This window comes from Myotis yumanensis, unplaced genomic scaffold, assembly GCF_028538775.1.
Source record: "Myotis yumanensis isolate MYYU_CA2020_CCGP unplaced genomic scaffold, mMyoYum1.0.hap1 SCAF_10, whole genome shotgun sequence".
NCBI lineage: Eukaryota > Metazoa > Chordata > Mammalia > Chiroptera > Vespertilionidae > Myotis > Myotis yumanensis.
This window is the reverse complement of record NW_027223761.1, coordinates 15815212-15840405: the sequence shown is the minus strand read 5'-3', so window position 1 is coordinate 15840405 and position 25194 is coordinate 15815212. Positions and strand designations below refer to the sequence as shown.

General features: G+C 49.1%; 1 protein-coding gene across 1 annotated transcript in view; it reads left to right on the top strand.

Annotated features, from left to right (window-relative positions):
• The first annotated feature begins 1405 nt into the window (after nucleotides 1-1405).
• SYT13 (synaptotagmin 13) overlaps nucleotides 1406-25194 on the top strand; it is a 35262-nt gene continuing 11473 nt past the window's right edge. The window contains exons 1-3 of the mRNA XM_070427847.1: nucleotides 1406-1663; nucleotides 21898-22123; nucleotides 24564-24698. Coding sequence (XP_070283948.1) covers nucleotides 1481-1663; nucleotides 21898-22123; nucleotides 24564-24698 — 544 coding nt within the window. The 5' untranslated portion in view covers nucleotides 1406-1480. The remainder of the gene's footprint in view (nucleotides 1664-21897; nucleotides 22124-24563; nucleotides 24699-25194) is intronic.

Genomic DNA, 25194 nt, shown 5'->3' with positions numbered 1-25194 from the left:
ATTCCAGCCCAGTGGACTGCAGTCCAAGAAGACACCATGTGCAGCAGGAAAACCGCCCAGCTGAGCCCAGTCAGCCCACAAAATCATGAGAAGAAACAAAATACAGTGGCCCCTTGAACACCATGAGTTTGAACTGCTGAACTGCGTGGGTCCACAGACATGTATATGTTTTTCAATAAATGTATATTCTCTTCCTTATGATTTTCTTAATAACATTTTATTTTTTCTAGCTTACTTTATTGTAAGAATGTAGTACATAGTACATGTAACATAAAAAATACGTGTTGATTGTTTATGTGAATGGTAAGACTTCCAGTCAATAGTAGGCTATTAGGGAGTCAAGTTTTGGGGGAGTCAAATGTTACATGAGGATTTTTAACTGTGTGTGTGTGGGGGGGGCATCATCAACTTCGTGGGAAATTGAAAGCCCTATTGTGGGTGGCGTTGCCCTCTCACACGTGCCCAGCACCCCTACAGCACAGGTGCCCAGCACGCCCAGAGCACAGCCACTCGCTGCAAAGACTTGCTGAACCAGGGACCCCGCATAATGAAGAACACCGCCCATCACTGTCCTGGGATCTAAGACAACCCTCCTCATGCCTGAAGCTCTCCCCGGGGAGCATCCCTCTCTTATCTCCCCCTCCGCTTAACTGTGGGCCCCTGGCTGCTGCACCTGATACGCCTTGTCCTTCTGAGACAAACCCTTCCTCTAAGTGTAAGGGGTGGACTTGAACCCGCAAACCCGAGTGTAGTTCAGGAGAGCAGGGTTTTTCCAGCTGCCCCACGTCCCCTCTGGGCCTCAGCCTCCTCATCAGCAAGTGGATTTGAGAAGACCAGCTGCTCACCTTAGATAACAAAGGTGAATTACGGTTTGGTGCTAAAGGAGATGCAGGTGTTTATAGAATCAGCCCAATCATCTTCCCCAGCACCTATGCCCTCCACCCGGAGCTTGCCTCTCTCCCAGGTAGCAAACACCTGGCAAATTCAAGTTCCTGAGACGGGACCCTCCAGCTCGGTGTGCCGGTGCCCGAAAGGCTCCTGGAGGAACCAGGGTTCTAGCCTCCTCACCAGAGGGGTGACCAGGGGGTCAGCGGTACCTACCCAGGAGGAGCCAGGGGCGCGGTTTTCCCCCCCGCAGCAGTGTGACTGCGCCTTCTGGGCACAAGGTCTTCGCACATAAAGCGCCAGGGAAGCCCTGAGGTCATCCTAGGGCTCCTGCCACTGGAAGGCTCTGCCTGTGGGGGTCGGGGTCCGGTCACGTGTTGGCGGGAAGGGTGCTCGCGTCAACGCGGTACTGAGTGCGGGCGCCGCGGGCGGGCTCGGCTGGCCCCTCCTCTGACGTCCTCGCAGCCGCCCGCCCTCCCGGCCCTCCGCCCCTCCGCCCCTCCGGTGGCGGGAGAGCTGCCGGCGCCGGAGCCCGAGCTGCCTGGCGGCGGGAGGCGGTGGGCGGCGGACTGAGCCCGCGCCCGGAGCGGGCACCATGGTGCTGTCGGTGCCCGTGATCGCGCTGGGCGCCACGCTGGGCACGGCCACCAGCATCCTCGCTCTGTGCGGGGTCACCTGCCTGTGCCGGCACATGCACCCCAAGAAGGGGCTGCTGCAGCGGGACCGGGACCCCGACCCGGAGAAGGCGAGACCCGGCGTGCTCCAACCCGCCCAACAGGTGAGCGGGCGGCGCCTCGGCCTCCCCGGGAGAGGCGGGGTGTCCCGGTGCAGCGGCTGGGACCTGGGGTGCGGGAGCCGGCGTGGGGGTTCTGCTTAGCGCCGCAGAGCTGGGCAGGGAGGGGGCGGCGGACCTGGCTGAGGGGCCGAAGCCGGGCGGGGGTCGGCAGGGGGTGGTCATTAGGCGATGAGAGACTTGGACTTGGGGACGGGAGAGGAATGGGGACAGCGAGGGCGAAGCGGGAGGGAATGGGAAGGAAAGGGGACTTGGACAGGAATTGGGGCTGGGAGTGGAATGTGGGGGGCTTGGAGGGGAGCGTGGGGGCGGGAGGAGCGGGGAGAGGGAGTCTGGGGTGGGGGATGTGGTGGAGGGGGCTATGGGAGGGGCCGTGGGGAAGGTGGGGAAAGAGACAGAAGAAATGTGGAGAATGAGAAGCTTGCAGAGCTGGGGAGGGGAGGAAGGGGACAGTGAGAGGGAAGAGAAGGTGGGGAAGGAGGCATCATGGGCTGGGGTAGGGAGAGCACTCACATAGCTGAGAAGGAAAATCACCCCAAACCAGAGGGGAGGGGCTGCTGCACAGGTGGGGGGCGGGGGCGGGCTGCAGAGGGGTCAGCTGGACCAGGAGTGCCTGGGGTATGGAAAGGCAGGGAACGTGGAGAGGACTGAGGAGTCTGGCCTCACCCAGCAGCCCTCAGCTCCAGCCCAGCCAGAGGGGCTTTCTCTGGCCTCCCCCTCCCCCCTCCACCTCCCCGCCCCCACCCCTGGCCGTCCTGATGTATCTGAAGATGTCCCTGGAGACAGGAGGGCTTTTATCCTCTGCACTGGCTTGTCTCCGGAGGCCCTTCGGGCAGGACATAAGTGGTGTCCCCACTGAACAGTGCAGCACAGGGGCCCTGGGAAGTGGTTTGGAAGGAGCTCCCCGCATAGGCTGTGAACCCGGATGCATCCCAAGGTGGGAGAGCAAAATGTCCTCTGGGGATGGGAGGAGAGGGTCTGGCTGGAGCGTTTGAGGAGCTGGCCTGGGCAGGGGCATGACTTAAGGACTCCCAAGGCCCTTGGATTCCTTTTGGAGCTTAGAGTCCAGGAGTGGCACCGCCGTGCTACAATTCCACGTTCCTCTCCATCAATTATTCAAAGGCTCTGAGTCGCCGTTGCGCGGGGCCTGCGTCAGTCACTGTATAGTGGGAGTAGGAGGAAATGGCTGCTGTCCTTGAGGCACTGACATTCCAACAAAAGTGACACTGACACTGGCAGGAACAGAAGCCAGCTGGGCAGCGGGGTGTACGCCTGGAAATGGCAGGAGCGGGCTCCCTGCTGGGGAAACAGGGCGCTGGTGGATGTGCCCTTCTCCAGAAGCTGTGGCCTGCTGCCCCTCAACCTTCTCTGCAGCCCAGTGCCCTAAAGGGACCGCCATTCTTCTGCCTTTCCCAGTGGTGGCTCCTCAGGCGCAACCCCTCCCCTTCTCAGAGAGGACCACTGGGAAGGGGGTGGAGTGAATGAGCCCTGGGCTCCCTTCCAACTCTTCCATCTTATTGATGACCCCCACAATGGCCCATAATCTGTTAATGGCCCATAATCTGACAAACAGCTGTCAATCCCCCACCACTGCTCACTGAGTGTGAAACACATCAGAGCAGACCCTTGCAGGGCACGCACTGTGCACTAGGCACTGTTCTAAGCGCTCTACACTTAAGGCATTTAGCAACTCCATGAAGGACATATATGTTGGTCCCGGTTTAAAGATGAGGAAGCTAAGGCTCAGAGAGGGTAAGTGACTTCCCCAAGGTCACTCAGCTAGAGAAGTTTGAGAGCCGGATTCTGGAGTCTACGCTGTTGGCATTCCACGCCACTCCCTGAGCTTGATCTGGCAGCTACCTCACCAGCCAAACTCATGACAGCTCCTCCTTTCGTGGGCAGTCTGGAATTGTGACCCCTCTTAAAGACACCAACCCCTCCTGTTTCCCTCTGGCTTTCCATGCCAATGGCTCCTTGTTATTCTTAAGTCTCTTTCTGTTTAAATTTTACGTTCTCAGGGAGGACTTTATCTCCTGCCCCATGTAGTAAAGCACCCGCCCCCCCCCCCCCCATTACCCTATGTCCCGTCCACATTCTTTTATAGCACTTGTGACAATTGGACGCGATCTTTCAGATCTGCTGACTTGCATGTTTCTTTCCAGCACCTACTTGGTACCTGGAACCCAGTAGGTGCTCAATAGGAAATTGTTAACAAATAAATGCATCGCCGTGTCCAGCCCTGTGGGATAGTGTCTGAGTGATTTCTCCACACGTGCATGCAGGCAGCAGGCCTTTGCTGCCCGGTGCTAGCTCAGCAGGGCCACATGAAATGGTGGTGGGTACGTGAGACCCGTCCATCCACGTCCCCTCACCTGGTTCCCTCCCACGTGACAAGGATCGGGGCAAGCTGGGGCTGCATCTTCGGGTGTGAATGTGGTGAAGCTGGGAGTTCAGTGTTCGTTGGCCTGTCATTGTGCTCAGGCTGAGGCAGCCATGACCCAGATAGAGTAAACAGACAAAGACAGCGCAGTTGACATTTCAAAGAAAATGACGGAGGTGGTGTTGGGGTGGCAGGTGACAGCAGGGAGGTGGACATGGCACATGTTGACAAGGTTGGGGAAGGCTTTCTGAAGATGTTCTTTGAAGAGAGGGCATGGGGCTGGGAAGAAGGTTCTAGATTCCCATAGTCACTGAGGACTGGGATGTGTGAAGGATTCGGCGTGATTGCCATGTCTGTGTAGTCACTGGCTGTGCTGGCTGGGAAATTTCCTTGGATTTGCAGGCCACGCCTGGGAATCTGATTCCTGGCCCCGAGTGGTTGGATGAAGCTGAGGTTTGTAGTGATGGTGAACAGAAATTTGAGGTTTTCCAGGAGTTCTTAACCTCAGGTCCATACACCTTCCTTCCCGCCCCCGCCCCAGGGGTCTGTGATAGAATTTAAAGGGCTCCAGGTCTCAGAGAGGAAAACCTTACATCGTTATTTTCACTAACCTCTAACTGAAAGCTAGCATTTCCTGCAAGGGGGAATATAAACAGCATAGCACAGGGGTATTAACAGCATCAGTGACTTCGTCCCCGAGGAGACCGCAGACAGCTTCAGAGCACACTGTGGCTGTTGCCGACTTCACAATGTCGTTATGCGCATGTCTGATTCTAAATCATGGCACTTATTAAATCTCCTGCCCGACCCTATTACTTACTGAATGAATAAGGAGGCGCACACAGAACTGTTTCACAAATGGATGTTATTAGATGTCCCTCTGTAGCCTCATATCCTTTATAGTCAGCTTTTTCAAACATTTGGAAGACGTGTTCCCAGGCTCCTCCAGACAGCTGAAGGAATCCACGGACGAAAAACGGCCCGAATCCTGCTGAGGAGGTGGGAGACGGTGGAAGCCCTCAGTCTGCATCGCCTTTCATGCCTCCAGCCAGCGTCAGTGATTCTTTGCTTTTCTGAAATACATGTTCTGGGCCCTTTATTCTGCCTCCTTAGACAATCCCTCAGCCTCACCATGGCAGTCTGTTGGGAGACACAGGGATTCAGTGTCACTACGACACCCGCTCAGGGTCTGGCAGGATCACCTGAGAACTCCCCCACTGTTGTCAGCCCAGCTTCCAGAGCTTGGTTATTGTGCAGTGATGTGATGGAAGCTTGGTTATTGTGTAGTGATGTGATGGAAGCTGGGTTATTGTGCAGTGATGTGATGGGAGCTGGGTTATTGTGCAGTGATGTGATGGAAGCTGGGTTATTGTGCAGTGATGTGATGGGAGCTGGGTTATTGTGCAGTGATGTGATGGAAGCTGGGTTATTGTGCAGTGATGTGATGGGAGCTGGGTTATTGTGCAGTGATGTGATGGGAGCTGGGTTATTGTGCAGTGATGTGATGGGAGCTGGGTTATTGTGCAGTGATGTGATGGGAGCTGGGTTATTGTGCAGTGATGTGATGGGAGCTGGGTTATTGTGCAGTGATGTGATGGGAGCTGGGTTATTGTGCAGTGATGTGATGGGAGCTGGGTTATTGTGCAGTGATGTGATGGGAGCTGGGTTATTGTGCAGTGATGTGATGGAAGCTGGGTTATTGTGCAGTGATGTCTGCTTCCTTCGGCCATTGGAGCAACATTGAGACCACTTGTCTGAACTCCTACTCATCAGTGTGAGGATGGACCAGAGCCCAGATGCTGCATTTCATTAGCTAATAATAAGTTCATTCATTAAAAGTTAATGAGCACTAAAGGTTAATGCTAAGCACTGTGACACAGCAATGAAAAGACGGGCATATGTTCTTTCTGATAAGCGGGGAGACAGACAATGAAGCCAGCAACTGCCAGGAAGCGTGTTCCTGGGAGGTACGGGGGCCATGGAAATGGGCATCCCACCTTCAGCCCAAAGCAGAACTTTCTCCGGTTCTGGCTGGCCGCTCTGCTGAGGCCTCCCCTGCCCCTCAGGTATCACAGGAGGCTCCATGAATTGCGAACCCCACTCCTGGAAGTGATTTGACTCTGGGCTGCTGTGAGGTCTCACCTCCATGGAATCTTACCCTTTGAAAGGATTCATTCCTCAGCTGGTCTTCTGGCCAGTAGTCTTCTGTTCATGTACACAAACAAACAAGAAATAGATCCCATTTCCATAGAGAAATACAAAGTAGTGATAGTATAGCTAACATTTATTGAGTTCGTTTTATGTGCCCGGCACTGTACTAAGCACTTTAACCATATTAATTGTATCCCCATGAGCTTCAGAAATCTTTCCCAGAAGCTTTGGATTGCTTTGCTGCCTCTTACGCCCACCAGGCTTCAGGCACTGGGTGCAACCCAGGGCCTTCCAGAGACATTTATATAGTAGACATGTTTGGGCTGGTTGCTTAGCAACATGGAAGACAGTATGAATTTTTCATCAAGAAATTAGCATAGATTATTTCAAGGAAACGAGCACATACCCTCTGGAAACACGAGGCTCTTGGAAACACAATGAAGTCCCTACGTCTGTGTCCATTAATCCCTTTCTAGGGGCAGGTCTCAGACCTATCACATCTTCCCTTCCGAGTGTCTCCTCTGGCACAATGTACAGATAATTCAGGTGTGTGGCTCTCTCTTCATGGGACTGATGCTTCACTAGCACCCTTTGTTAACGCCAGCAGAAAACATTGCTGCACCCTCGGAAACATTCAGATGTTCAGATACTGGTCCAGGTTACCATCAAGCACCTGTGGTGCAGGAAGGAATAGAGCGGCCATTGGACCACAATGGAAAAAACACCTGAAGAAGAAATCAGAGGGGGCTTCAGGCAACATCAGAAGGAGAGGGAGAGGCCAGAGGGGTGGGGAAGCAGCAGACCCAGAAGGAAATAAATAAAGAGCAACTGACCATCCAGAGTCTGGGACCAGCAGGAAAAATCACAGTGAGCAGAGATGATCCCTGTACTGTCCACGCCATTTGACTGACAATCTCCCAGTAACCAGTAGCAGTTCATCTCCCACTTCTACCTTACTGGTAGTGCAGCTGTGTTCACTGCCTCTGGAGCTCATTTCTTGCTAACAAACTTTGGGAAACCCTGCTTGGAGGAAGCAGAAGAGCTTCACAGAGACAGGCTTTAAGAACTAAGGGATTCTGTATGTTTATGTCACAGTCAACATGCATATTCAGACAAAGGGCTCCCATAACCCATTCCATAAGAAATAATGTTTATAGATTTCTAAAGGAAAACAGATGAAAAGTGTAGCTATATTCATTCCTCTCCCCTCAGTTACGTTTATTGAGCATATATTATGTGTCGGAACTGTGCTTGGGGGTGTGGAACTGCCCTCTCCTCAATGACACAGTGACCCTTTCTTAGTCCTCATGAAACTTATGGTGTAGTGCGGAAAAGGGGGGAGGGGGCGACCAGAGTTAATAGAAGAAGAGCAGAAAAAATGAAAATGTGTAATGTTATGAGAGTGTGAGATGGAATTCCCAGTCAAGTTCAGGGAAAGGCTTCCTGGAGAGAGTGATGGCCAAGCTGAGAGCTGGAGCTGGAGGAGTTAACCAGGTCCATGGGGTGGAGTGTGAGGGACTTCAGAGAGAGGAATAAGCCTGTGCAAAGGCCCTGTGGCAGGATAAAGCCTAGCACTTAAGAGGGTCTAGGGCAGGGGTGGGCAAACTTTTTGACTCGAGGGCCACAATGGGTTCTTAAACTGGACCGGCGGGCCAGAACAAAAGCATGGATGGAGTGTTCGTGTGAACTAATATAAATTCAAAGTAAACATCATTACATAAAAGGGTATGGTCTTTTTTTTTTATTTTTTAGTTTTATTCATTTCAAACGGGCCGGATCCGGCCCACGGGCCGTAGTTTGCCCACGGCTGGTCTTGGGAAAGGCCAGTGCACCTGAAGAGCAGAGAGCAAGGGGGAGCTGGTGTATGATGGTGCTAAATAGGTGGGCAGGGGCCTGAGGAAGCAGGGCATTGTAGACCATGGACAAGTTCACTCATTCATGCATCAAACATTTATTAATGTCTATGTGAGGGGTATTAATACTTCAGGCATATCATGAGAAGGCAGAATCTTATGAAAAGACAATAATATTGGAAAAATAGAAGGCAACAGGAAAGGAGGAAGTCCAAATAGGAGATAGATTGACTCCGTAAAAGAAGTCATAGACATAGTCTAGGAGCTGAGCAGCGCTGTGAGAACAGGACAGTATGGCCATCTCTCATTCTTAGGGTTGCCAGGAGTCAGAACCACTCAACAGCACATAATATGCACACATATGAGCGCCACTGACCTATGTACTGATGATATTAAAGTTACTGTTATTTTCAAAGCTTTTTAAAAAATTGAGCTAAATGGCGCATAAAATTAACTATTTTAAAGTATACAAATCAGTGGCATTTAGCATGTCACACTGTGTGCAGCCACCACCTTCATCTAGATCTAAGACATTGTCATCACCCTGAAGACACTTGCATTCCTCTCGCCTCCCCCAGGCCCCGGCAACCACCAGTCTGTTTTCTGTCTGTATGGAGCTGCCTGTTCTGGACATTGCACATCATTGGAATTATAAAACATGTAACCTTCAGTGTCTGGCTTTTTTCACTTACCATAATGTTTTCAAGGTTCATCCATGTGATAGTAGGTATTAGTATTTTCTCTTTTTTAAAAAAAAAATATATTTTATTGACATTTTACAGAGAGGAAGGGAGAGGGATAGAGAGTCAGAAACATCTATGAGAGAGAAACATCAATCGGCTGCCTCCTGCACACCCCCTACTGGGGATGTACCTGCAACCAAGGTACATGCCCTTGACCAGAATCGAACCTGGGACCCTTTAGTCTGCAGGCCGATGCTCTATACACTAAGCCAAACTGGTTAGGGCTAGTATTTTCTTTTTATAACTGAACTAGTGACCTGTTGCATGAAGATTCGAGCAATAGGCCTTCCTTCCCCTGGCTGCTGGCACCGGTTTTCCTCCAGCACCCGGGACCCAGGCCTTTGGTCCGGCTGCAGCAGCGAGGCTTGGCTTCTCCACTCCAGCTGCTCCTAGCCCCTCCTTTTTTTTTTCCAGCTCCTCGAGCAAAGCCCAGGGTGGGCTGGAAGCCTGGATTGCTCCCAGCGACCCAGGCCCCCAGCCACTCCTTGAGCGGAGTCCAGGGCCAGCGGGGAAGCTTGGCTTCCTCTGTCGCTGGGAGCAACCCAAGCCTCCTGCTCGCTCCAGCTTTGTGGCTGCTGCCATCTTCAGTCGTCTTCAGTCTTCGCTCCGTGCCTGCGTATGCAAAATACCGCCATCTTTGTTGGGTTAATTTGCTAGTTGCTCTGATTGACTGGTGGGTGTAGTGGAGTGACACCAATTTGCATGATTCTCTTTAATTAGTGTAGGTGATAACCCATTGTATGGATAGATCTCATTTTGTTGATGGACATGGGTTGATTCTACCTTTTGGTTATTGTGGATAGTGCTGCTGTGTACATTCCTATCCATGTATTTGTTTATCTGTTTTCAGTTCTTTCAAGTATATACCTAGGAGTGGACTTGCTGGGGCTCTATGTTTAATGGTTTGAGAAACTGCCAGACTGCTTTCCACCGTGGCTGCACCATGTTCCATTCCCACCAGGAGTGTAGGAGGGTTCCAGTTTCTTCACATCCTTGCCAGCAGTTGTTATTTTTTTATTATAGCCATCCTAGTGGGTGTGAAGTGGTATCTCATTGTGATATTTTCTAAGCTTTTAATTTAAAAAAATTCAAACTCTCATTTTTAAAATAATCATCGGTATCTGTTAAGTTTTTAATGAACATTTGCTCTCTGTGTTGAATGCCGATAACAATGAGTCCACATGGGCACATCCATGCAAAGGCCTCATTGTTCATGAGTCTTAGAAGAGGAGTGGAATGTGTGGCAGTCCTGGCTCCCTGTTCTCCTAGCAAATTCACACCTGCTGCTCCCTCCTTTAAATATGTTGCATGTTATCACTGTCACCTCCCCCCACCCCCAAGATTTAGCCCTTCATGGGTCCCATCTGCCTCACCCAGGTACCCAGGGGCTCTACAAACCTGGGTGCAATTGAGGTGATATCGACTATTGCTTCAATATCATTTCCCCATGGATTGACATTATCAGGTCAGGACCATGCTGGGAGGAGCCTGGAACCTGTGTCAGTTCTCTGCACACACACTCAAACCTTCCCACTAAAGGGCTCCCTAAGTGCTAATTAAGTAAAGGGTGTTTTAATTGATTTATATTATAAAAATTCCTGGGAGATGTTTCCATGGTATTTAAGGGTATTACAGTGGTATACAGTGATATTTTGGGAAGCTAATTGGGACTTGGGGGCGGACTTGGAATGCATTATAATTTTTCCCATTTAAAGTAATAGAATACAAGTGGCTGCTGTCTGAAATTCACTGGCCAGTATATTCCCGTGAACAGATGAGAGTCATATAATGAGGGGTAGTTGTCTATATGAATATGAATAAGAAGAAGGAAGTGTATCCTATGGGAATTCTGTGAAATTGAGTTTTAGTACATCTGGCATAGTCCCTGGAATATTTTGACACAGTTCATTGACTCCCTCGCCCTCCACTTACTAAGTCCAAGACATACTTTTAATCCACAGGAAAACTGAGCTTGGCAGATAGCAAGAGAAAGAGGTTGAATGACCGCAGGAGCCAGGGAATGGATGGATAGATGAATGGGGAGGAGGGATACTTGGGGCTGTTGCCTCAGCTTGCGGCCAGAATAAAAATCACAAGGACAGGAAGCAGGAGAAGGCACCGAACTTGTTCAAGAATCTCTGCGCCTGCCTCCAGTGGCACAGCAAGGAATCAAGACAAGCTTGCCGGGTGTGGCAGCCTCACTTTCTATCGGTTCCCTTCCTTTGGAATCTCCCATCGCTTGGCTACCCTGTGTACAGTTTGAAACCTCTTTAGCCACAAAGCCAGTCAGATAATCCCCAACAGCCACATTTGACTTGGAAAAGCGTTATAAACCACACAGTTTGGGACTTGCTGCTACCAATGGCATAATGAGGGAGAAGTAGGTAATTGAGGCAGGATAGTGAAGACTTGGCTTTTCAAATAAAGTGAAGAATAGTGTTGCAGAAAGGATGGCATTTGAAAATGAAAGGAAGGCTGGCAATAGCCATTTGGTCGGGGCGACTAGAAGCGTTGGTGGAAAGAGCTGCACGTGTAGAATAAGTTCAGGTAGCTCGAAGCTCAGTCTGTGTGTCAGCCCCTCCACCTTTCTCACAGTGCACCCCAAGAATCTTCTAATGCAGCCTCATTGCCAGCAAGTCACTTCACATGGAAGAAAGGGCAAGGCTATCAGACATACAGCAAAGGCAGTGGTGGTACATCAAGAGACGAAACTCCACAGGAAAACACCAGCAGAATCTGGAAGGCTTTTTGGCATGCTCCTTGCAATCTCACCATCTGATGAGCCCGTCTCTTACTATGCAAGTGGAACAGATCCTTTAAGTGGCAACATGACTGTCGCCTTTTGCAGGGCAGCCTCAAAACAAAGCACACAGAGACGAAGCCAAAAAGGACAGGAGTGAGGAGGAGATGAGGTAACCCATAGGTAACCACAGCATGGTAGACTTGAATTTGATTTTGGATATCTACCGGAATTAGGTATCCAATAACAATCTTGGTTTTGTGAGACCACTCAAAAGAGGAAATTACCTCTTAAAAGAAAAATGTTCATTTTATGATCAAGCTATTGAGATATAAGAGGAAGCAAGTTAGACCCCAAACCTGAATTTGAATTTTGCCTCCACCACTTTCCGGCTAAGTGACCTTGACCTTGCTGAGCCCCACGTTTCTCATCAATAAAACAGAGATGACCACAATAAGGTTCTCTAAGGTAATGTTGACGACTACAATTTTGGAAGCACCCAGCACACTCTGCACTTGACTACTAATCAGAGTATATTTTAGGCACCTGTGAGTCATTTTCTTATTTATTCTTTGTCAAAACAATGACTCAACTGTACGTTCACTATGTAGGAAAGAGAGAGTCCATTAAAAGTATGCCAGACATGAAGAATGAAAGGTTTCTGTTAGCGTGGGAAGGGGAGCACGAACATTCCACTTCTCGAATATTCATTCATGCAAAACTTATTTCTTGATCACCTACTATGTGCATGGCACTGAGTTAGCACTGAGAACACCGCAATGACCGGGCAGACAACATCCCTGCCCTGCTGCAGCTCATGTTCTAAGGGTAGAGATGTTCTCACACAGTCGTACAAATGAATACAAATCTACAGCTATGTTAGGTGTGTAGGGGAGGTCAGTGGGCCCCCCAAGAAGGAATAACTGATTAATGCTCTGATCGTCAACATTTTTGGAGATTCCTTAAACCTGTCACCCCTGAAGCCCACAGGTGGCTCAGGCAGGGCACTGGCCCGAACCTGGTTGTCCCCGTGGCTCTGAGACTGGAAAGTGGGGTTGAAGCCCCTGGTGTGTTTTCAGCTCCCTGGGCCTCGGCCTGAAATCCAGGCAACATTCTCAGTGCACAGCCTGTCCCTAGTAGAGGCACATCAGGGCCCTTGGCCTCCACGGGAACAGACAAGGGGCAACGCTGGCTGCTGCCACGGTTGGGAAGAAACCAAGTCCCTGTGACTCCCACAGGCAGCCTTGAGAGGCGGCACTAATCACAACTGTACGTGAAATGGTCATTGGATTAAGAAATGGCATTAATCATTAAGTTGCCATGAAAACAACTACTGTAAAAGGATTTGACTTACGTACTGGATGGGTACTCTTCATCCCCATCATTTTACTGTTCCCTCTGCTTTATGAAACTTCCCTCAGTAACCTGCTTCGAATGTGCCATCTGCTACTCCTAAACGCTTACTGATAGGGTACTCAAGCAATGTGAGCTATTACTATAAATGCTAATAATTAATCACATTAAAGGGAGAGTCTGTGCATCAGAGAATGTGTACAAATTGGCAAAGGTCAGGACCAACAATGACAAAGCCCTCTGTTTGCACAAGGCCACATGGTTTCAAAACTGCTTTTGTTTTCCCGTTGGATCCAGCCTCCAGTGTGGAGCTCTGCGCATCTTGAAGCCTTGATACGTTCGGGCCAAACACAGACACACAGGCTGATAAGAAGGTGCAATTATTGTCCTCAGAAAGCTTGAAATGAGCTGAGGAAAAAATAGTTGCCATTTATAGTATCTTGGAACCAAATACTCTGATGTTACTGACCTTCAGTGACCAAATCGCATGTTTGTGACAACATTTGTAAACTGTTGGAATGTTGACTCATGTGATGCAGAAGGGAGATACCGTAGGTTTGCATCTAATGTAAAAGAAGGAACAGCTACATCTATGGCTGATACTCAGCTGTGAGTCTGCCCAGATGACAGCTGGGAGGAGAATGCTAGGAGCAGCCCCTTAGCGGCTGTCCCTTAAAATCTCCTTGCTGACCACTCACATGGAAGTCGCATGGAAGACCCAGTCCGTTCTCCCGTGATGCTCCGGGATTATGCTTTTTCAGAAGAGGTGACCTGAGCAGTGATCATGGAAGTACTTTTTCTGACGCAGCTCTCTCTCCTTCCTCCCTTTTCCTACACATTGCTCCACCCCTAAGCACTGTGGGATCTTCCTTGGAGGAGCCGCTGGCATTGCTGCTTTCCCTTTTTTATCTTGACAGGTATTTCCTGGCCTGGTCCTTGCTCCCTCTCACCTGGATACTCCCACCAGGCCTCTGGCTGGACGTCTCACCGCCAGTTTCCCCCTGCATGCACCTGCTACTTTGATGTACTGAAAATACCGTGTTCCTCATATCATTCTCCTATTCATGAACTGTCAGTCCCTCCACTGTTTATAAGATAGAATTCAAAATTGTTTGCTAGGCATTCGAAGCCATTCATGGTTTGGCCTCACCATTCCATTTCTCCCACCCCTCCACACTTTCTCTTCGACTGGTTTGTCAGACTCACAATGCCCCAAGTGTGCTTGCTGTACCCATGCTGCTGGCACTCTCTCCATTTGAAGCACCTCCCCCTCTCCTATCCATAGTCATCTTTGAATGTTGGGCTTAACCCCCTCCTCCAGGAAACCTTCTTTGTTCTCATTGATGATGAGAAGCTCCTTCTTAGGCCTTCTGTAGCACACAGTCCAGACATTTGGCCTTTTAAGGCTACCTTCTATATTTATTTATCCTTTTATAAGTATGCACCAGGAAGGGCATATAGCTTTTATTTTGCTTATCAAGTCTTATTCACTGGCGGTGGCATCCTGGAGCCCTAAGCTGGGCAGGCTGTACCTGAGCACAGCAGGAAAGGATGCATGAATTGATTAGTCATGTCTGCCACGGGCATAGGTAGGAGAGCTGTGGCATAAGCACTTCATATTTCCGGTTTATGGGATGGTGTCCATCATTGGATGGTAAATTTCCCAAGGGCAGGGCCTTATTTATGTATCTTCTGTGGTCTGTTTGGCTAGAAATCTGAGGGTTGCTTAATTGGAGGATTTTGGCTTAAAACCAAAATATAAGAAGAACCGAATAAAATAGTAATTATCCTGTTTTTAAGTCACACTTTACAACTTGGCTGTTTTTGAACCTGCCAGGTTAGAAATTGATGTGCCTTCAAGTGTCTGCACATAAGTGGGTGTATGTCTTGAGTTAGTGGTTCTCAGGACTTATTTTCCTTAATGAAGGATGAGATTCACATGCTCGAAGGGTTCTACAGAATTCACCTCCTTTCTGTCTCACTAAGGAAAGCTAAACAGAATGCAGGAAGTACTCTTACGTAAATAACCTTAAAAGTGCTCTAACCAAATTTTTAAATGTGTAAAAAAAAGTATTAAATTTCAGTACCTAGCTATTTGTGCCTGGCCAGCTCAGCCAAGGGTTCGGTGAGCCTGAGGGGGGCGGGGGTGGGGGGGTGGGGGGGGTGGTGGGGGTGGGGTGGCAAAGACAGACAAAGAGAATAAGCTGGGTCTAGGTGGATCTTCCTGTGCCTGGCTAAGGCCACAGAGAGAGATCCAGACAGCAAACTGAGCCTTTATTTTATAGCCAGAGGTAAACAAGGTAGTGGTCACCATAGTTACAATGTTCTTGTGAGTTTCACTTGTTTGGCCAGCACTTGCTGCACCTCCCACAGCCCATTAGCTACCCAGATAGGATCTAGGGAGCATCATAAGGTCAAGCCTAATTATGCTAAGAGGGCTGTGCCCTCTAAGCTGGGACTTGTTTGTGGCTTTGCCAACAGGTCAGTCCAAGGCTTAACCCTATTGCCGCTCCCTACAGCTATTATTTTAAAAATATTGGCATAACACAAAGGTTAAAAATTGTTGCCTTTGTCAATGGTTTTATCATTAGCTGATCATCATAGAATCAAAAAATCCTATAGCTGATCTGGTAGAAGATTCTGAATTCAATGTCAAGGAAACTGGTATATAACGAGATATGTCAGCCTTTAGTACCAATATGACTTTTCCACATGAAAAACATAGCCCCCACAAAGGAGAAACTAAGAAAAATGCTTAAAGTATTCAAATGGACACTGTTGGTTAAGAACATAGCGATCAATATTCAACATGTATGTTCCCATCAGACAGAGCTATTGCTGATGTAGGGCTGAGATATCCCTTAGATATTTGGATTCAGTTTAACAGAAAGACTTTTAAGGCCCTAGTAAACCAATACAATGGGAGCGGGGGAGCAAGTGGAAAATTTGGAAGTTAAAGTCTGCCTGGGAGGCTTTGCTCTGAGTCAAGTCCATTGCCAACAGCCCTGCCAAGGTGGCTGGACATGGGAGAATAAGGATGGATGGGGAGGTGGGGTGGGAAGGCTGTGTTTGAGCCCCAGATTACTGATCAAAGGGGTTTTCTTTGACCTTTGAAAAATTCCAACTTTGAAATAGTGCTTATGGCGAGCATTGAGGTTACAACATAATGTTGACATCTTGGCTCATGTCACAAATGAAACACATTTTCTGCACAAAGAATGTCAAGCCCAGGTTTAGAACTGAGCCGTAGCAAAGCTGATGCCCAAACATCGAGGCAGTTCATTAAAAAACCCAGACAACTGGATGCAGTAAGAATGGGGTCATCAAACTAATGATGTGGCACCTGCTAGCAAATAAAAAACAATGATCTGGACATTTTTATTTTTACCTGTGTATGGTTAGCATCCAAGACATAGCCTCAGGGAATCATGTAGTGCATAGTTAGCAACGCAGGCTTAGGGATGAACTTGGGTTCCGAGCCCAGAGCTGTCTTACACTAGCTGTGGAATCTTGGACAAGTTTCAAACTCTCTGAGTCTTAATTTCCTTCTCTGTAGAGAAAAGAATTAGGTTATTTTTATTTATGTATATTGGGGTATAGAGTAAGAAAATATTAGGCACTTATTTATAAGGTTGCATGAGGATTAAGTACAATGAAGTCTGTAGCACTTCCAAGAGAATCTGGTCCACAGGAAGTGGTCAAGGGATGGTGGCCATATTGATGGCATTGTGGTTTAACTGATGCAGTCCGTGCAGGATCACCTACGAGAAGTAAATCTTTAGGTGGGATCTTGCTATTTTGTGGTTTCCAGTCCCTCGGAGTTTTGTTTTGTTTAATTCTGTTTCCTCCAAAAATGTTGGGATAATGGCAACACTCATTGTCCCTCCTCTTCTCAGAGGGCTTTTAGCTTTAGTTGCACCTGCTGTTCTCTGAACACACCACAGACTTTCAAGACACTGCCTTGGCCCAGCATGCCATTCTCCCACCCCTCCACCTGTCAAACTGCTGCTCAGGCTTTGGCGGGGCGGACACCCTACCAAGAGTCAGAGCCTCTGAATCTTCCTTAAAGTCACCTGTCTGCAACACACACACTGCACCCTGCACCCTCCCCAGGCAAAGTTTAATGTGTTTCTATGTTCTCTGTCTCAAATTTTGCTGGTCTCCATCATAGCAGTTATTATACTAATCCCTCCACTGCCCACTCCTCCCCACCCATATATTGTGTGAGTACAGTGACCAGTGTCTTTGATGGCCTCCATCACATAAAAGGTTCTCAATGTTGAATCATAACTGATGGAATAAATGAATGGATGGCTGGGGCAGGAGGTGGGACATCTTCCCCCAGCCCCAGCATGCTTTTCCTTAAATCTCCCCAAGACCTTAGAAAGGTAACAGATTATTGAATGTTTGGTTCCTTGGTCTGACGCAGGCATGGAAGTACATGGATGATCTGGGAAACCTATATGCTCCACAGTCACATGCCTGGGTCCAAATCCCAGCTCTGTGTCTAGTTAACTGTGTGACTTTAGACTTATATCTCTGTGCCTCAGTGTGTGGTTAGCAACACTGGCTCTATAAAGTGGTATAACAGTAATCCCTCCCTCATGAGGTTGTAAGGTTTAAATGGAAACCTGTGGGTAAGATGATTAATTCTAGATATGATTTTCCTATGAATTTTGAGTTAAGCCTTTAAATTCTTAGTAGACACAACTCTTCCTTCTACTCACCGCATTCCCATCTGTCTCTGTCTCAATAGTACTTCTATCTAAAATTGCCTTTTTTAATCTACTGGTTTCTTGTTCCCTACTCCACTGGCCATGCTCACTCCACGAAGAAAATGATTGGACAGTGTTATTTCGCAGCTGACCAGCATCTTAGAGATTTAATAAATACTGAACAAAAGATTGGATTAATGACAACCAGCAGAGACAGGGATTGCACTGGGCCTGGCTGTCATTCCCAGCTGTGTCTCATTCCTGCCTGGTTGGAAGAGGCACATTTACCCAACTGACAGCAGGGCTAACCCACCAACAGTAGCAGCTAGGGGTTAAGCCTGGTTGGCCAGCCCTTTTAGATTTATAATTATCACTGAGGGGAAAGAGACCAGCAGGAGGTGAGTCCCCAGGGAAGGGATTTGAGAAAAGATGGGACACAGACTTGTAATAAACAGAAGAGGAGATGTTGGAAGGTATAACAAAAGATGATGCGATGGCAGGGTTGCCATGGAAACACTGCTTGGCGCATGGACCAGAAGATAAGCTGCTTCAAAGTAAATTTCAACTTTGCAGCTTGAAATATGCTCTCCCCCTGGGACCTGACCCTGTGGGTTGGCAGATAAGCAGCCAAGAAGCAGATATCTGGTCCCAGCAGCCCCCTGGGCTCTGGAGATCTACCAGACAAATGTTTGTGGGGAGCCGAAAGGACTTGATTAAGAGATGGGGAGGCTGTGCCTGTGAGCAGCTCACCATGCCAGAGGACATTTCTACATCTACCCAACCTTTCTCAAACCGGGCATTCTCACCTGAGCCTCTGGGAGTGCCCACATCATGGTCATGCTAGGAGCTTCTTAGACATGCAAATTCCTCAGGCTCCACCTAAAACCTCTGTCTGAGTCAAGCCCCTTGGGGGGTTGCTCTGGGAATCTGAATTTTACATTTTTCCAGGTGAATCTTAAGACACCACATGTGGGCACCAGCATTTACAAGCCTGTTCCTCTGTCTGAAGGTGCTGCGGGGGAGAGAGGCAGAATAAGAGGTGGTAGGCCAGGCAGTGACCCAGGCATCAGTTTAAGTGGCACAAATGCGTGGGTGAGTGGTAAAGTATGACTAGAAATGTGAGGAGGTAGGTAAAGGGGCTGGAGGCACAGCAGAGTGGCTCAACATAGGGTTCTGGAGTGATTCAGCCTGGGTTTGAATCAAACCTTTTCTGTTCAAAAGCTGGCAATGTGTCCTCATCTGTAAAATGGGATTGATCATGGTAGCACTTCCGGATAGGGTTATTATGAGGATCCATTGAATTCACATCTGAACAGTGCAGAACACAGATGGACAGAAACAAAGGTAGAAGAGGTTGGCATTCTGAGTTGAAGAAAAACCAGCAGACTCTTTTCAGACTGTGAGAAATCAGCTCTTATTTTGTTCAGGAACTGAGGTTTAGGGATTGTTTGTTACATAGCATTGGCCTTTCCTGACTGATACAAGGCTGTTAACAAGTGATCTGCTGACTGTGAGGATTCAAGCAGTTGTGGGTGTGTGTGAGGATGCTCTAGGAAAAGGCAGAGGGAGTCAAGTCTTTATGTTGGTTAAGAGCGTCTATGTCTATGGCTGCCCCCCCACCCCCCATTTTCTCTAGAAGAGTTATCTATATGATCGGAAGGAAAACTTGGAGAGAGGGTTGTTCCCACGCAGACTCGGCATCTAGGAGTTGATCTTTCCATGGAGGCAAAATTACTTTTCTTCCATTCACTTCTAGCTTCATTTACCACATATTGGCCAACACAGGGAGAGAGAGTCCTGCTTGTCCATTAGGGGAGAGTGGGGGCAGGGGTGAGCAGAGGGACTGTGGTGCCAGCTAGTATCTTGTGAATATTCTAAGTCACAAAATAAGCAGGGGAAACTTTTCATGCTAAAACAGTGTTATGGAGTCAAATACAAAACGTCACATGAATTTTAAGACAGAACTAGAAATTTCAAGAAAAATTCCCCACTGCTCCTGAAGACTTCTCGTTCCCTGGAGTAAACATCTCCATTTTACAGATGAAGTAACTGGGGACAAAGATTAATTAATCAGACCCCAGATTTAAGTAGCAAGTCATTGGACTCCAGCCAAGCTTGCACACTGACCACCAGGTTCTATTTCAAACTCCTGTACACATGTTAGTGTGTGTACCGGCCAGTATTAGAGCCCAGAGTGACGGGGGTGGCGGGTGCCTCTTCCCTGGCCCAGCTCCTCATGAGGGCTTCACCGTGCTTAGCTGCAGACCCCAGCTGCAATGGCCCATGTTTGGCATCATTCAAATACTCTATGTCCATCTCTTCATTCTCCTTTTTAAAGTTCAAGTATAAGGGGCAAAGCCATCAGTCCCCTTTTCGAGCTGAGTCTGCTTCCCCCTTCCTGGGACTTCCTGGGATGCTTTACGGTGGAGCCCCGACGTGAAAACCCAAATCAGTAAACCGTCCTTAGGTGAGAAAAGTACTCATGTCACAAAAGGGGTCGCCTCACATCTCTGTGAATTTAAATGTTTGTTTCCAGTTCACTAATTACATAATTAATTTCTCCTCTCCCAACATAAGCCTCATAGGGAAAGACAGCATCTGTCTTGTCACTTCTGTTTCCCTAACATTTAGCACGGGATCTGGCCTGTACTGGGGCTCAATAAATATTTGTTCAGTAAATGAAGGTTTGCCCTCCCCCACTCCGTGCCATTAGTCTTACTTAGCCTGGATTACAGGAAAGCTGAGCCTGCCAGAGGCCTCTATCCAGGGATGCCGGAGGGAGTGGAGGAGGGCCCAGGGCCTTACTGAGCCAGCCACCAGTTGGTGTGAAGGGCGACTGCTGGATCCGGGAGGTGTCATCTTCCAAAGGCCACTGAAGCCGCTCTTGGGAGGGGTAGTGAGGAGGAAGGGAAGAGAGTGCCGTGTTTGGCTCCCAGCTTGAAGTGGTCAAGTCCCCCCTGCCCTCCATGGAGTTTTAACTCTTAACACATCTGGGTGACCCTGGGGCAGACACAGCATGTCCCTGCATGCCTCACACCTCAGCAGCCACTGAGAGACCCCAGGGCAGGGGCATGGGTGTGACTGAGGCTGCGCCCTCTTGAAGCTGCTGGAGTCCATGCAGAGCTGGCTATGGTGGGGAGAAGGAGGTGGTCCAAGGCCCAAAGACATATAGACAGGGCAAGTCCAAGGAGACACACTGGAGGGTCTGGTGCCCCATCCGAGGGTGTTCCGCCAGCTCTGTGCCTGCAGTGCCCAGCACAGCGGGACCTTCACTCAGTGTTGAATGCCTGGAAACCTTCCCCGACCCATCCTGCATCTGTTCCCAGGCCATCTCCCCTGGGGTCATGGGACATTTAGAGAGAGAATCCTCACTTCCAAATCCTGCCTGTGTGAGGCACAGGTCCTCCCATGGGGGTCTGTTCCCCTGCCCGCTTCCTCCCTCTCCATCTATAATCCTTTCCCAGGCTCCCTCCCTCAGCTCCCAAACCTCTTTTCTGCTTTTTGGGCACTGAAGTTTAAGCCATTTAAGTGGAAACATATATGCATTTGAACGAGGTGGTAGAACCAGGGTTTTGAAATGCAATCCATAGAATTGTACAAGAGAACAAGATCAGTAATCAGCCGCTGCTCTCACTGCTTGAAGAGGCTCATGCACTAGTCATCCGACTGCTCTCAGCCAGTCCAGGGCTATAAAGCACGCTCCACCAAGGGCAGTCATTACCCACAGGACCTTACCAAGGCAGGGCCAGGATAAACAGCGAATGAGGATGCCTTTGGCCGGATGCAGAGAGGTTTGGGGTTGGGAGGGGGTGGTATCAGACCCTAGGCAGAAGTTCCCTACACCAGGGTCGTGACCTCCTATGATGCTTATTAGAAATGCAGTACATCAGTTTAGGGTGCTCTTGGCTGCAAGTCACAAAAACCCCAATTCAAGCCAGCTTAAACAAAGAGAGAAAACAAAGAAGCAAGTGGCACAGAGAGCAGCAGAGGAAGGACTACCTACGACAGGCCCAGCTACCACCTGGGGACTCAGCCATAGGATGGATGGAGGGGGGATGGATGAACAGGGATGACACATCAGTGGGCCCTGGCTTGACTGATGTAGTAGATTCAGGTGGCCTTGGAGATGACATTTTGCTTCCCAGGTCACACCCCTCAGAGCAGAAGGGAACCCCAGCCCTCGCTCTGCCTCCCACGAAAGGCCAGGTCATCACTACCCCCTTCTGTGGGTGGAAATCAGGCAGGAGGTCTTCTGGAAGACTAACCAGAGTGGTTTGTTTGCAGTTCAACGTTAAAAAGTCCACGGAGCCAGTGCAGCCCCGAGCCCTCCTCAAGTTCCCAGACATTTACGGCCCCAGGCCATCTGTGACGGCCCCGGAGGTTATCAACTACGCAGACTACACGCTGAGGACCACAGAGGAGCCTGCTGCGTCCGCCAGCCCCCAGGCCCCGAATGACAGCCGCCTCAAGAGGCAGGTCACGGAGGAGCTGTTCATCCTTCCTCAGAATGGTAGGGGTCTGCTGCACTCACTGCTCCATGAGCGACACTCAGGGGTCTGTCGGTGTCTGCGTAGATGCTAGGTGTGGCCAGCTGCAGTGTCTGTGACATATGACCCTGGGCAAGACGGTGGGCACAGGGCCTCAGGATCACAGTCCTTTATTCCTGCTGACACATTGCCACATTGCTTCTCCCCAAAGCTCCTAGCTTTGCACTGGGAAATGGAAATTGCCTTTTAAGTCATATATACAATTATTGAGAGAGGGGTTAAAGAGTCGTGGTTAAAGCCATGGGTTCAGAGTCATGGGTCAAATCCTCTGCCCTTTTATATACTTGTGTGGCCTTGGTGACGTTGCTAAATTCTTTGGGCCTCAGTTTCCTCACCTCTAAATTGGGTTCATACTGTTGCCCACTTGGTAAAGTTGTAAAGTATAAATAAAACAATGCATATAAAGTGCTTAGCTCAGGGCCTGGCACTAGGAGGTCATACAAATATATTGTTGATGCTATTGTTTCTATTCTACTCATCAACATCAAGAATGCAACTCCTTTAGGTGACAGTGCGGTGTTGGGCACTGGGGCAGGGATGCGAAGCAGCACGCAGATAACCCAAAGGAGCACGCAGGCCTTTATAAGTGACAACTACAGCTGGGAGAAGGGATTGTGTGGCTTGGGGTTTTGTTTGTGTGGTTGGAGGTGGAGACAGTAGAAGCAGAAGCAGCATAACCAGCTTTGTCACGACCCCCCTCCTAACACATGTCCTGGCCTGGCTCCAGCGCCCCTCCAACCTGTCTCAGAACCACAGTGATCAGCCTGGCATTTCCTGGAGAACAAATGCCCGGAGTGCCCATGGCGCGAATAAATCCTGGTTGGCTTTTAGCTTCCAGGTTTGCCAGCCCACATTTTAAATACACCCACGAAGACCTGAGAGCTTAAGGTTGGGAGGAAAACCATTTGCCTGAGGACCCTTGGGGGTGCTAATTATAATCATAGTCACGATGTCCCTTTTCTTGGGAGCCCCCGATTTCTGAAAGCTCCAATAAAGCCAGGATTGGACACTCTCCACCAAGGAGAGCAGGCGAGCAAATCAGAGTCTGGAACTTTGAAGAATTCAAAACACATTAGTTTGTCTTCTCCTTTGCATGTTTCCTCATTCATTTCTGCATCCCATAAGGCAACAACCAAGTTCTGATTCCACAGAAATCTATCAAGAGTTGCTTGGTTCAGCAAGCATGGGCCAGAGGGGAGGCGGATGCCAGATCCCTCAGACACTGTGCCCCTGATATGCTGGAGGTATCTACTCCCATAGGCCACAGTCCTCATCAGCTCCTTGTAGAGCTCAAAGTCCCCATTTCTTTTTCAATTTTATTTTGTATTGGTTCAGGTATACAGCTCAAAGTCCCAATTTCTGAAGCAGAATCCACCCCATGCTTCTCCAAGTGGTGCTGGCTTTGGTTTGGTTTTTATTTTGAAGGCTGAGGTGGTCTGAGGGTTGAGAGCTCTGGGTGCCCAACAAGCCCCCTCTGACCCTGACCTTGCTGTGGTTATCCTTGCGGTGCCCTTGGAAGCCAACGGGTCCTGTGTGCATGTGTATCTCACTTTACACATTGCTCACATCCTAGCCAGTCTGTTTCTTGTTTAGATGCACCAGGGACATTTTTCACTACTTGCAGGAACCCGATAATGAACCATTTTAGAAATTAAATACTCCTTTATGTTTATGCCCTCTAAATTAGTTCTGAAAATAATTTTAAAATTCCAGTTTGCTTAAAGTGGAGTTTGCGGCAGCTGCTAGATCCTTTCCTTCCTGTATTATGTTTGAATAACGAGAGTCTTCCAGATGTTTGGCTCCTATTCAAGTGTGGGGCAGAGCGAGAAGTAGTCCTGGTTTTAGGAACTTCTGAATTAAAGATAAGGTCATTCATTCATTCATTCATTCAGCAAGTGCTCATTGAACATGCACACAAATCAACTCCACTATCTCTGACCTTGCCCCAGCATCTCCTCCTGACTCATTCTTTGATATTTATGTCCGGCCATGAATTACTGGGGAGCAGAGCCTGCACCCTGTGGGAGAGGTGGAGCCAGAGATGGGGTGGGGATGGTTCGCCTGAAACAGGGTGACCAGAACCACACAGGCTATGACAGTTTTTCTTACTGAAAGCTCACCACGGGTCAGGCCTTGGGCTAAGTACTTTCCCCACTTTATTTTATTTAATACTCACAGTAGCTCTAAGAAGAAGGAACTATTATCATTCTCTTGGAAAGATGAGGAAACTGAGGTTCAAAGAAATCAAGCAACTTGTTCAAGGTCATATAACTATTAGCAGCTCATGTCGGACCACTGGGCTGTGACGGTCTCTTGAAATGCAAGGCCCAGGGACACAGGTGCTGTGATCGGGAAGAGAGGACCCCAGCGTGGGTGGCAGGGACGGCTTTACCTTCTTAACAGGTGTGGTGGAGGATGTCTGTGTCATGGAGACCTGGAACCCAGCGAAGGCTGCCAGCTGGAACCAAGCCCCCAAGCTCCACTACTGCCTGCAGTATGACCAGCAGAAGGCAGAGCTGTTCGTGACTTGCCTGGAAGGTAAGCTCTCAGTTAACGTTCAGGGACTTCTATGGGTCTGTCTCCCTGGAGGAGCTGCATGGGGGTGGGGGGGTAAGGAGAGCAGGGGAGGGATGGAAGCACCCACAGCTAGGGGCTGGTGCTAGATTAGCACTCTGTAGCAAGCAGACCCTGAAGCGTGTGATGTTCAGGCACACAGGGGTTTTTCTGTCTCTCCAAAGTGTCAGTCCAAAGTGGAGGTGCCTGGTGGGCAGACATCTTTCCTCCAAATGGTGACTCAGGGACCAGGCTCCTTCCATCTGTGGCTTCATAATCCTCTTGGGCCTCCTTGTCATCTGTATCCAGCAGGTGGAAGGAGGGGGAGAACAGGGAGAGGGCACAACCGTTTCTTAAAAACTACCAGCATGTGGGATGCATCACTCCTGCTCACATCCCATTGGCTGGAATCAGTCACATGGCCACTGACTGCAAAGGAGGATGGGAAATGTGGTCCAACAGGTGCCCAGCAAAAAGAAGA